This window comes from Nematostella vectensis, chromosome 6 (assembly GCF_932526225.1).
Source record: "Nematostella vectensis chromosome 6, jaNemVect1.1, whole genome shotgun sequence".
Lineage (NCBI taxonomy): Eukaryota > Metazoa > Cnidaria > Anthozoa > Actiniaria > Edwardsiidae > Nematostella > Nematostella vectensis.
The window spans coordinates 4423067-4434150 of record NC_064039.1 but is presented as its reverse complement, the minus strand read 5'-3'; the positions used below and the strand labels follow the sequence as shown (position 1 = coordinate 4434150).

Here is an 11084-nt window from a genome sequence, read left to right as displayed (position 1 = left end):
TTGTGAATACTACATTTTAATCATTAGAATGACTTAAAATAACATTTAAATGACTTAAAATAACATTTAAAAACAGTCAAAACCAATTTATATACTTTATATACTTTGTCAGAACTAGCAATATTCAGTACGTGGGCTTCCTGTGCGGGCTAGGTTACATGTTTGTATTGATGTGCCAAAAAAAACGATCCCACCCCGAAAGTTCTTGATTTGATGGCGTTTTTAATCATTTTTACCTTGAATAACGGATGAAATGCCTTGAAAACCGGCGAGCCAAATCAAGATGAATTGTACTATAACTATACAACACACATATTAGGATGTGTGAAAAAGACACAAGAAGAACCGATGAAAAAGCTGACGAGACTTCCGATAATGACTCCCGAGAGAAAACTCGTACGGTCAAGTTTGATATCGGAGAATTTGTACACACACACCGTAAACTAAAGCTTCTTTGCTCCTCATGGGTGGATCTGTATCGCAGAATAGTGCTAGTATTCAGGTAAAGTACCTAGGACAAGTTTTTGATTTTGTCAGACATAAGCGGCCATCTTGGATGCAAACTGAGTTTAATCCACCTATCAAGGTTAAGCCGGTGGGGGGGGGGGGGGGGGGGTTGCGGCAAGGGGTTGGGGTTTGAACAGTTAACCTGGCCCGTGGGTAGGGATTTTGACGTTAATGTTTATTCAGTGAGAGGTTCTGTGAGAGAGGTATTGAAGTCAAGGCAGTTTTTTGAATGCAAGGGAGCACAGCATAATGTATTCCTATTTAATGCGCGATTGATATCATTACAAAAATAAACGCGTCATGTGTGTTTGTTGTGTAAGGGGGTTGGAGGGCTCGGATTATGAAGTGGATTATGTTTGTTAACAGGGTATTTGTTCGTATAATGCCTGAATTCTTTCCAAAGAAATAGAGTTTTCTTGCCTCTCTAAAGCTCGCAATGCACTTTGGGCATCTTTCATCGGCACTCGTGCCAACACTACAGGTATCCGATATCTTCGGGCTGTCAGTAACCGATGAAACAAACAAAGGCCCTGTTGACAAACTTAATCCACTTAGTAATGCAAGCCCCACACCCCCAACTGATGAATCCCCATACGAAACAAACACACATGGGGTGTTGCATAACAAAGTGGTTTTAAACACATTCTGCGGTGCTCCCTTGGGTAGGGATCTATTGATCTAGTGCCCACTTATGTGACCCTCGGACTGGCATACTGGACTGGCATACTGTATGTGACCCACGGACTGGCATACTGTATGTGACCCACGGACTGGCATACTGTATGTGACCCACGGACTGGCATACTGTATGTGACCCACGGACTGGCATACTGTATGTGACCCACGGACTGGCATACTGTATGTGACCCATGGACTGGCATACTGTATGTGACCCACGGACTGGCATACTGTATTTATGTTAGGTGTTGTGCAAGCTGTAGATGCTTGATTGCTTCTTAACTGTATTTATTTGTTATTCTCGGATGTGAGAATGTTTGCAGATTTTTACACTATTCTGTTTTACACTATTCAGCGCATCCATAAAAAAGAAATCACATGTTATATATATAATAATATAGCCGGGGTAAGGATATTTCTCAAAATTTGGCTCCAAAATTTGGCCCAAGGGTATGACTGAAAAAATTGCAAAAATGTCAAATCCCCACCCCTTGCTACACCTCCTCCCACCGGCCTAACATTGATAGGTGCATTTATTGTTCTCCGTTGTGTGTATAACCATTTAAGCTAAAAGTAATAAAAAATCTGCTTTACTGTATGTAATACTGACGCTTAATTAAATAACAGATCAGCACTAAATACAACAGCTATCGCTTAATGTAGTTTAACTTCCAACACCTTGATAACATGTTGATGCCTAATAATTTAATAAAAATAAGCAAAAATTTAGAAACAAATTTCGATTAGGTTTGTTGCACCCCCCCTGACCCTCGGATAACTTATCATCAGATTTGTTGTCTTTGGTTCAAGAACAATTGGAATTCGTTTTTAAAGTTGTGGTTATTACATTAATTGTCAACCTGTTAAAATGGGACCGTTTCCATGTGAACAGTGAGATTGTTCTATGAAGTAACCCAACCAAGATGGAACAGACCCTGTGTTAATGCAGTTTTACATCCGTTTGATGGTTATGACATATTTTGTTCCAGCTGGCAGTCCCCAAAGACGTCATTTGTGTGGTTTATCATCTGTAGCTACCTTGCCTTTATATCACCTGGTGGGTATCACAATAATGGGGGAAAGCGTATAGAATATTTAAATTCAAATTTAAATATTCAAATTTAATTATTCTATTGTCAGTGACATAGACAAGTTTGGTATTTTTCCACCAAGATTCCTTTTTTTGGAAAGCAAAATAAGATCTGATTATATTTTTTTGTGGTCCTGTCTATTTAAGGTAGAATATTACATTATATGAAAGAATATACTTGAGATGGGGAAGTTACTGTATCTTTTATACGTGAATGATGCTTGTATTGATATTTTGCTTTTTGTTATATATTAGAGGGAATCAAACTTTACCATTAATATTCAATTTTTAATATTGTAGTCCTCAGGGGCATAAGTCATTATTTCCACAGAGATGCCAAATAACAGTAGTGGTCCCAAAATCCACACAAATTCCCCCTATTTTTCTTTTATTCTGTTGATGAATTAGGTTTTTCATCAGGGTTAAGCTACTTGTATGGCAATGCACCATGGCATAGTTAAATTGACCACTCTAAAGTTACTCAGTATTTTTTTCTTTTTGGGGACAATGGGATGATACCATTAAAAATTAACTAAGCCTCCTCCCTCTTTCTCTCTCCATTAAGCCAATCATCTAGGACCATAACTTTTAATTGGGTCGGCCTTCTTTTAAGCCCCCCCCCCCTTTTTTTATCAAATATGCAAAGCATGTCAAAGCAGTTTATTTTGTATCACGATCTTGCCCATAACAATTGCTAATACTCGCACTGACCAAGATGAGAACCCATTCGATGCTGACATGTGCAGCGGTGAAAGACCAGATTTTGACCCCATCTCCCCCCCAATTTAGCCGCCGCTCTCTGAGACACAAGCCCCTGGGGGCTCAATAAGGTTTTTATCTTCAATCTCATAACCCTCTGTTAGTTGTCGCCCATGTCCTGTAGTTATTGTCAATGTTTTGCTTGATGTATTTGCCTTATCTTTAGTGTGTTTTCTGGCTTTCCCATTGGCATACATCAGCATTCTCCTTGTTAGCTCTGGTATTCAAAGAGCTGGGACACATAACAGTACACTCTTGGACAAGAGTAAATTAATCAAGAAAAAGGCTGAAGACAAGCTGGTAAGTTTCTTACTCAATAAATTTCATCCTTACTATCACCATTACCACAAACAAAACAGTAATAATTAGCAATATATATTTTAATGGCAACCATAACATATCACCATCATATACTGACTGTTGATTACTGATAATTATCTCTCTCTCTTTGCAATACTTGCATCAATGCCATATATATATATTATAACATGCTGGACCCATTTGTGGTGTTAGAGCAAATTATTTTTGTGCTCAGAATTCTAGGCTTGCATTGGAGAAACAAGTTAAAGAGGATTTGAAGGACTGCATCTATCTGTGAGTACCACCCATGTGACATCCCAAATCACACTTGTATTTTACTCAAATTCCTGTATCCCAATCACTAAAGTTAAATTCCACATCTCAAAAAAACAATTGTGGACCCTCTTGTTAAGGTTGGGATGGGAACCGCTAAATGGTTGCCAACAAAAGCTGGCAGGAGAATAGGATTATTGATTGTCTGTTTCGTTTTGTATAGCACTGAATGCTGTTATTCTGTTGTTTTAGGCTGTCTCAGATAGAATCATTGAGTAATGATGTATGCCTCATTCTTCAAGAAATTCACAAGTATGGACTGCAATCAGTGTATTTTTCATCCATTGTCAACTAAAACTCTTTCTATTTTATATACCTAGATCCCTAGCCTGAGTATTTGCTATTTTTATTTCTAGTGTATTTATATGGAAAGATACCAGAAAATCCATAATGTAAGTTATTATTTGCTATATTCTGTCCATGTATACACCTATTTCAAAAACTTTGTCAGTGCAAACAGCAAATGGCGATTGACAATTGGCAGTTCTACGACCAAAAAGACCCATGGATCCCAAAATACTCGTTTCAAATTTAGAATAAAATGAAACATGCGAATATCCATTTAAAATAACCAATATGGGGTTGTGGCATGGCTCGAGTTTATTTATCACCTTTAATTTTACAAATAATTAGTACCCATAAACACCTTTCGGTCATAGAACTTTCATTTGGCAATTGCCATTCAGCGTTTGCGCTGACAACCTTTATTAAATAGGTGTAACTCTATTTTGGTTACAAAAAGGTGTCCCTGATTCATTTCCTTGAGTCAGCCCTCCTATGTGAGGAGAAGGAAAGCAAACAACATCTGCAATCATGTCTGTCCATACGTCCATCCGTCCGTCCATCCCTCTTTGTTATGACTGTCATTATAAACATTATATTCTTTATTCAGATGCTTGGTGATCTTGTTATTATTGATTGTTTTCCTGTTGCTGATGGCGTGGAGATGGGTGATGCTTATTACTGTCCTGTCACTATTTTGCCTAAACTCTGGTTTTGATCAAGGTTGGTTAATCTTTCTATAAATTTGTAATATTCCTTTATTTAACTTGATTATATTGTATACAATCCACAAGAGGTTTTTCAGTTGCAGAATTTCACATGTTTTTGCTATATCTGAAAAGAAGAGAAGAATTTGAAATGAGGAAATGAGAATTTGAAATGAGGCACTGTGTTGTGATCAAGGAAAATTGTGGGCAGAAAGGATTTAAAAAAAAAAAAGGAACAAAAAACAAGAAAAGCAAAAACATTCAGAATAACTTTTTGAATGGATGAATGGAAAAATTTATGTTTCTCTTAAGTCTTTAGAGGGCATGTTTTGCTGGCACATGGTAAAGTGAAAAGGTTTTGCAATCACATCCTGATGACAACAAGGTCCAGGCAGAGTTTAAGAAGACTGTCTTTTCAAGGCTCGTCTGACTTCACAGAACAATGGGTTAGTTGTTAAGACATATATTTACCATAATTACTAGCTTTATTGCCTTTACTGGATGCTTATTTAACATTTTAAGTGGCAAGGGGCAGTAAAGAGGGATTTATATAGTAAGGGAAGGAACTTATTTAATATTTTTACCTTAGGAAGAGAGTTACTACCTCCAAGTGGGATACTTATTGGTAGCTAGGTGCTGAAACAAAAATTTATTGTAATTGCATTGAGTTTCGTTAATTCATTCATTACAGTTTGATGCCAAGGAGAGTGATACTACTGGTGATGAAGATGATGATATATCTGAACAAGAGGACACGGTGATTCTTGGAAGACATAACATTTGATGTTTGGTTCTACCTAGGACAACTTTGTGTTCTTGTGTTCTTTCATATATGATATTTTTATGAAAGACAACAATGACAACAAACTTGAAACATTTTTGAAGATCAAAAATCAATTGACACAAAATTCTCTATAGTATGCAGAGATGTGTTTTATTCAATATAACGAAAGGAACAAAAAGAGAATTACTGGGTGAAGTGAGCCTTTTTAAAGACAGACATAAACATTTTAGTTCTCATTATAGCACTTATATTGTCTGAAAACATTTCTTTACTTTTTCCTCAGAATGAGTCACTACAGATTCAGAGTAAGTACTGAGTACACAATGTTACCCCCCCCCCCCCCTAAAAACATGATTAAGGTTAATGCAGTGTTCCACGTAGAGTAAATTTTTCCTGACCTCCCTCTCGTCAACATTGGGTTTATTCAACTCCTCTAGTAAAAGCCGCAAGACCCTCACCTGTTATGTGCCCCAAATGAGGCTTGTGCTTTAGCTGTGATAGAAAAACAACACTCACTGTTTTACTTTTGCCAGAATGTGTCTAGTTAGTTCATAGTTTTTTATTGACATTAAAGGCTATCAATTCTCACCAGAGACTACTGAGTACAAATCAGTGGTTTCAAGACTTGTTGACTATCGGCAGAAGCAGAAAAAGTTCAACAGTGGTAAGTTACATACAATGGTGGCAGAAGAGTAATATAAAAGTGTTTTCAGAAAAAAAAAGTAAAAAAAGAAAACTAAAATCTCTACATAACCACATGTGCTGTTTATATTTGGAGTATGGAGTATTTGATTAGAAAAAAACCCCTCACTTCGGTCAGCTTCTGTGTCTTGGTTTGGTCTGAAATATGCTTTTATTATTTTATTTTGCAGGCAACTGTTCATCTTGTAATGTTCCTTTTAAGTCCATTCTAAAGAAACGGGTGCGTAACACATGTTCACTGGTTGCAACTATGGTGGCTTGTTAGGGCCATCAAATATTGCTATCATTGTGAGCAAGTGTATTGCAATGAGTTGAGTCTGTTTGTTGTCTTTTAGAAATACTGCTATTACTGTGAGCAAATGCATACCTGTCAACCTCCGAAAATCTCAAGGCTTGAGAATTTTTTTGGGGGAGGGGTGGGGTATATTAATTTTTTTGCGGGAAGGATAGGTTCAACCTTGCAGGCGTTTGCCGTATACATTCTCTGGGACCCAGGGCGTACTGAGCGGAAACGAGCACTGAGCGTAACGAGCGTGAGCCGGAAGCGGACGAGCGCGCCGCGGCGCTCGTCTGGCGTTACGCTTAGAATAATTTTTCGGAAGCGATAAAAATCGCTAAAAGCGGGAGATTTTGTGCTTAACGCGGGAGAGCGGGAGAAGGGGTCCAAAATCTTGAGACTCCCGCCTAATGCGGGAGAGTTGACAGGTATGCGAGTGTATTCTGTAGTATGTGTCTATAATATATCTTGACTTTGTTGCCTTGTAGCAATACGTCTGTTACTATGAGCAAGTACATGTTGTCGATATGTTTAATATGTCCACGTGTTGAGTACATTTTGCGTACTGTATATTGTAACATATGTCTGTGTAAATTCGACACACATCTGTTGTCTTATTGTAGCAATACGTCTGTTACTATGAGCAAGTACATGTTGTGGATGTGTTACTTGGGTCTGTTCAGATCCGAAACACGTCTATTGTCTTCTTGAAGCAATACGTCTGTTTCTGCACAGGCTTACCAACCTCTCAGCCACTCTCCAGTCAATCCCAGTAATTAGCTCAATAATATTTTCACGATTGATCACCTCCTGTAATTGTCCTAAAATAAATTGAATAAATACACATCACAAGATAATTAGAGTTTATTGTGTGACCTTTAATTTAGGATACAAGACAATTATAGGACAATTACAGGTGGTGATCAATAGTGAAAATATTCGAACTAGTTGCTGGGATTGACTGGAGACTGACTGAGAGGTTGGTAAGCTAGTGGTTTCTGTAAGCAAGGTCATATTGTGGATATGTAGCATTCGTCTATGTGTAGATCTAATCCCCGTTTGTTTTCCTCTAGCAATACTGCCGTCACTGCGGAGAGGGCTTCTGCTCACGTTGCTGTTCTCATCGTGTGAAGAGGGCAGTGTTTGGTGCTACAGGTAAGATATCGCTAGAATGGAAGGCAAGGGCCGTTAGTTTGCGTAGTTCTTACACTGAGTATTATGTTAGTTTGACCACTGACCACCGTTTGCATGCTACACAGCTGCCCCAGAAAGTCCAAATAGAAAAATACAAAGAATGAGTCATACAACGTAGAGGAAAAAAGTGGATATATACTTTGTTTGAAGAAAGCAAATTCGTGAAGGAACAAGAAAAATCCGATCAAAGGCCTATTTTCGAGTTTGAAAGCTATCCGGCCGCAAGTCCATACATTTGACTCATTCAGCATTGTACAAACAGCACAAACTTGACTTGGTCATGATATAAACTTTTCGAAAATGTTCTGTATTAATTGGGCGCGTGGTCATACTTCTCGTATTTGTTTTAGTCCCCGTAATGTTTAAACTAAAACCTTATTCTCCTCAGACTCTGTGAATAGTGTTGACTTAATGATGATATTGATCATTGTTGAATATCTGTTATTCTACAGCGCCTGCTGCATACGCCGAGACTGTCTTGGTTTGTAAGCCCTGCTACGACTACCTCATGGGCCCGTACTCCGAAGACAAACCTGAGGAAGTTGATTCAGGGTAACCTGCTAACTGAAGACTATACAAGTAACCAGTTCAGCGGCTTTACTCTTCTGTTTAGCAAGTTTTTGTGGGGGTGGTCAGAGGAAATAGAAAATGTAGTATGGACCGCACGAAGAATCGGGACGAGAGGTCATGCCCTACGCTTGCTCTCTATTTCCTTTGAACAACTTACAGGGCGCTTTCTATGTAGATAAGGCTGGTGTCCACATGGGGGCCATCGATACCTTGACGATCGCATACCGATTGCAAAGTGGTTTCCACGTGATCCACACGATCACAAGATGAGTTTCCATACTGTATACCGCAATACTGAATACTTCCATACTGTTTACTGCAACAGTTTACTGCCATACTGTTTTCTGTCATACTGTATACTGCTATATTTACCACATGTTCCACATTATGGCACAACCTCAATATGATCTTGATAATGATAATGATTATGATGATACGTTTTTCCAGAGGGAACATCTAAGTGGTGATATACTCATTAGAAAGCTAATAAAAATATTTAAATGTAAAAATTTACAAAAGCAAATTCGTTTTGGAAAAGCCATGTCGCCATTACCAAGTCTAGAGAAGAATAAAGCGCACAAAAGGCGTGGCAACAGTCCAAAGAAATGAAATATAAATAAAGCAGAGTGAGTTTGAAATTCCGAGATGGACCTGTTTCCAGAATCCTCGTAGAAACTTCGTTCCATGGACGAGACTAGGGAGCTTTCGGCTGAGTGAAGGACCATTAGATACTTTAGGTTTGGGGGGCATTTTCATGGTTTTATGCTTGTTGATCTAATTGCTGGAGTTGTTCTTATTTTTGTAGTCTGATTGTGGGGGAGTTGAAATACCTAGAATTTCTATATTTTTATATGTTAAGGAAATGGGGGGTGTGGGATTCCACTCTAAAGGTTCACTAAATGAAAATGACTCTATTCGCAGAAGCCCCATGGCTTTATTCTGACTCAACTTGTCTCAAGAGAGTATAATCATACCATTAAAACATAATATGGGTAAACTCTATTAATGAAAAAAAAAACGCGCATAAATCTCCTTTTTATTTCCGTCTTTTTCTTCTGAATAAAAAGCAAAAACGTAAAGAAAGCAAGACCAGCTGCCTTTAATTATAGATTGCGAGTTAGCAACGAATGACGCACAGAAATTACCAGAAATTACTCTGGCCAATAGGTCGATTGTAAATTGACCTATCAAGTGTTTGGTAAAACGGAAAGCAATACATTTGAGATACAAAAAAAGAGCAGTCAAGGTGTAATAAGGTAGGACTAGAGATAATTTTTTCAATGGCCGGTTTAGAATATTTCAAAGGTTAGGTTCATTTTATTAAAACTATACCAAAGATCTCCTCAATTGTCTGGCCCAAAGCAAACACTATTTATTATGCTTATAAAGGTGGTTCTCTTGAATTCACCGAACCATCCTCGGATCCTCCATGTATCTTCAGGGACGAGTCTAAACATTAAGAATAAACTCACATCCTTATTTTATCTCCCTCTTCCTGTAACAGAAATGATATATAAGGGCCTGGAAGACTTATGCTTTTTGTAGATACACATTTAGAGTTCTACAATTGCCTGACATCAAGGCCGTAGCTGGAAAACTTTGTCCAGGAGAGAGAGCCTAAGATATTTCTTTTATTTGCTTCGGGGGCAGACACTGTTTTTTCATATGTCTTGTAAATTCCTGCTCTTCTAAAGAGGTAGCTGCCCCCCCCCCCCCCCCCCTGCCCCCGTGCTAGCTACAGACGCAATTCAAAGTTTAGATTATCATACCAATTGCTAGTGATTTGAGCAGATGTCGCAGATCTTAAAAATAGAGCTGGTTGTCTTTTATTATTCATAGAGTTATCACTGTTTCTTGAAGAGATCACTTATGTGCGCGCTAGAAATTAGATAGTAAATTTTGCTTTCAATTATCTTATTTATTACCGATTCGTTTAAATAAACTCTACCTAAACTCAATGTTTAATTTGAAGCAGTTCATCCGCAGAAGATTGTTCGTGATCAAAAGTTCTTTTTAACGGTATGTACCTCTATGGTTAACTACACCAACTGTTGATTCTTGAATCTGTTTCTCAATGAACGTTGCTACTTCCTGAAGTTTAGGCTGCTTTTTTCATTTTGTTCTCGTTCGCTCTTTCGTTACTAAGTTGTTGTTAGCTTCGTTGCCATTTTATACAGCTATTTTCATTCGTCAAAGACGACCTTTAAGTCGCTCCTTAATTTCTTGCTTGTTTAAATCGCTTCTCCTAATTATCAGGCTGCTCTAGCTCCTTGGTTATTTAACTTCTTGCTCAAAATGTTCTTCGTCTTTGCTAATTTGAGTCACTTTTTTTTTCAAGTTTGCTCTTTTTAAAAATTATTGTTTCCGTAAACTGTTAAGTCGCTTTTTGTTTAACTCCAGGGTCCCATGCTAACACGAAAAACTTTTCAAGTTTCGCTCGCATAGCTGTCACCCAACTTGGACACTTGTGAAAACAGGTGATATACAGTAAATATGTAAAACAAACCCAAGAAAGCCAATGCGGGTAAAAACAGAGATTGTTTGAACATTCTCACAAAAATTAGGCTTATGATGAAGTCCAAAATATTGTGACACCCGCCTAATGCGGTTGACTTGACAGCTATGCGCCCGCTCACAATCAGGGAAAGAGGAATCTTCGACTTCGACTATCAATTCCCGTAGAAAAATCAATGAATGTCGAATTAGAATAAAGAGGGACAGCGAAGGGCCTGGGAATTCTTGATATTGCCCCTCGTTTTAAAACTTGTTATCATGTCATTTTTGCTCTCTGTCGATCTCAAGTATAATCTAGATTTCCTTATTGAACTATTTCGCAGGTTTTAATGAAACTACTATGGAAACCGCGGTGACCATGAATAACAGCACGTCAGCTTACGTCTT

General features: G+C 38.1%; 1 protein-coding gene across 2 annotated transcripts; it reads left to right on the top strand.

Annotated features, from left to right (window-relative positions):
* Window positions 1-164: 164 nt before the first annotated feature.
* LOC5506666 (protrudin) lies at window positions 165-9266 on the top strand. Of its 2 annotated transcripts, none has more exons than XM_032375106.2 (14): window positions 165-502; window positions 2175-2242; window positions 3201-3334; window positions 3570-3628; window positions 3860-3919; window positions 4024-4059; window positions 4560-4672; window positions 4969-5102; window positions 5348-5413; window positions 5724-5745; window positions 6033-6104; window positions 6313-6362; window positions 7493-7574; window positions 8066-9266. In XM_032375106.2, the coding sequence occupies exons 1-14, from the start codon at window positions 321-323 to the stop codon at window positions 8167-8169; spliced, it is 1182 nt and encodes a 393-aa protein (XP_032230997.2). In that variant the 5' UTR covers window positions 165-320; the 3' UTR covers window positions 8170-9266. The 2 variants fall into 2 exon arrangements, with proteins under 2 accessions (XP_032230997.2, XP_032230996.2); XM_032375105.2 differs by having other exon boundaries at window positions 6015-6104.
* The last annotated feature ends 1818 nt before the right edge of the window (window positions 9267-11084 follow it).

Excerpts from the sequence above, each read along its gene's own strand:
- LOC5506666 (XM_032375105.2), top strand. The coding sequence starts at position 321 with ATGTGTGAAAAAGACACAAGAAGAACCGATGAAAAAGCTGACGAGACT. Across the intron at positions 4,673-4,968 it reads AAACTCTGGTTTTGATCAAG|TCTTTAGAGGGCATGTTTTG; the intron begins GTTGGTTAATCT and ends GTTTCTCTTAAG. Across the intron at positions 7,575-8,065 it reads GGCAGTGTTTGGTGCTACAG|CGCCTGCTGCATACGCCGAG; the intron begins GTAAGATATCGC and ends GTTATTCTACAG.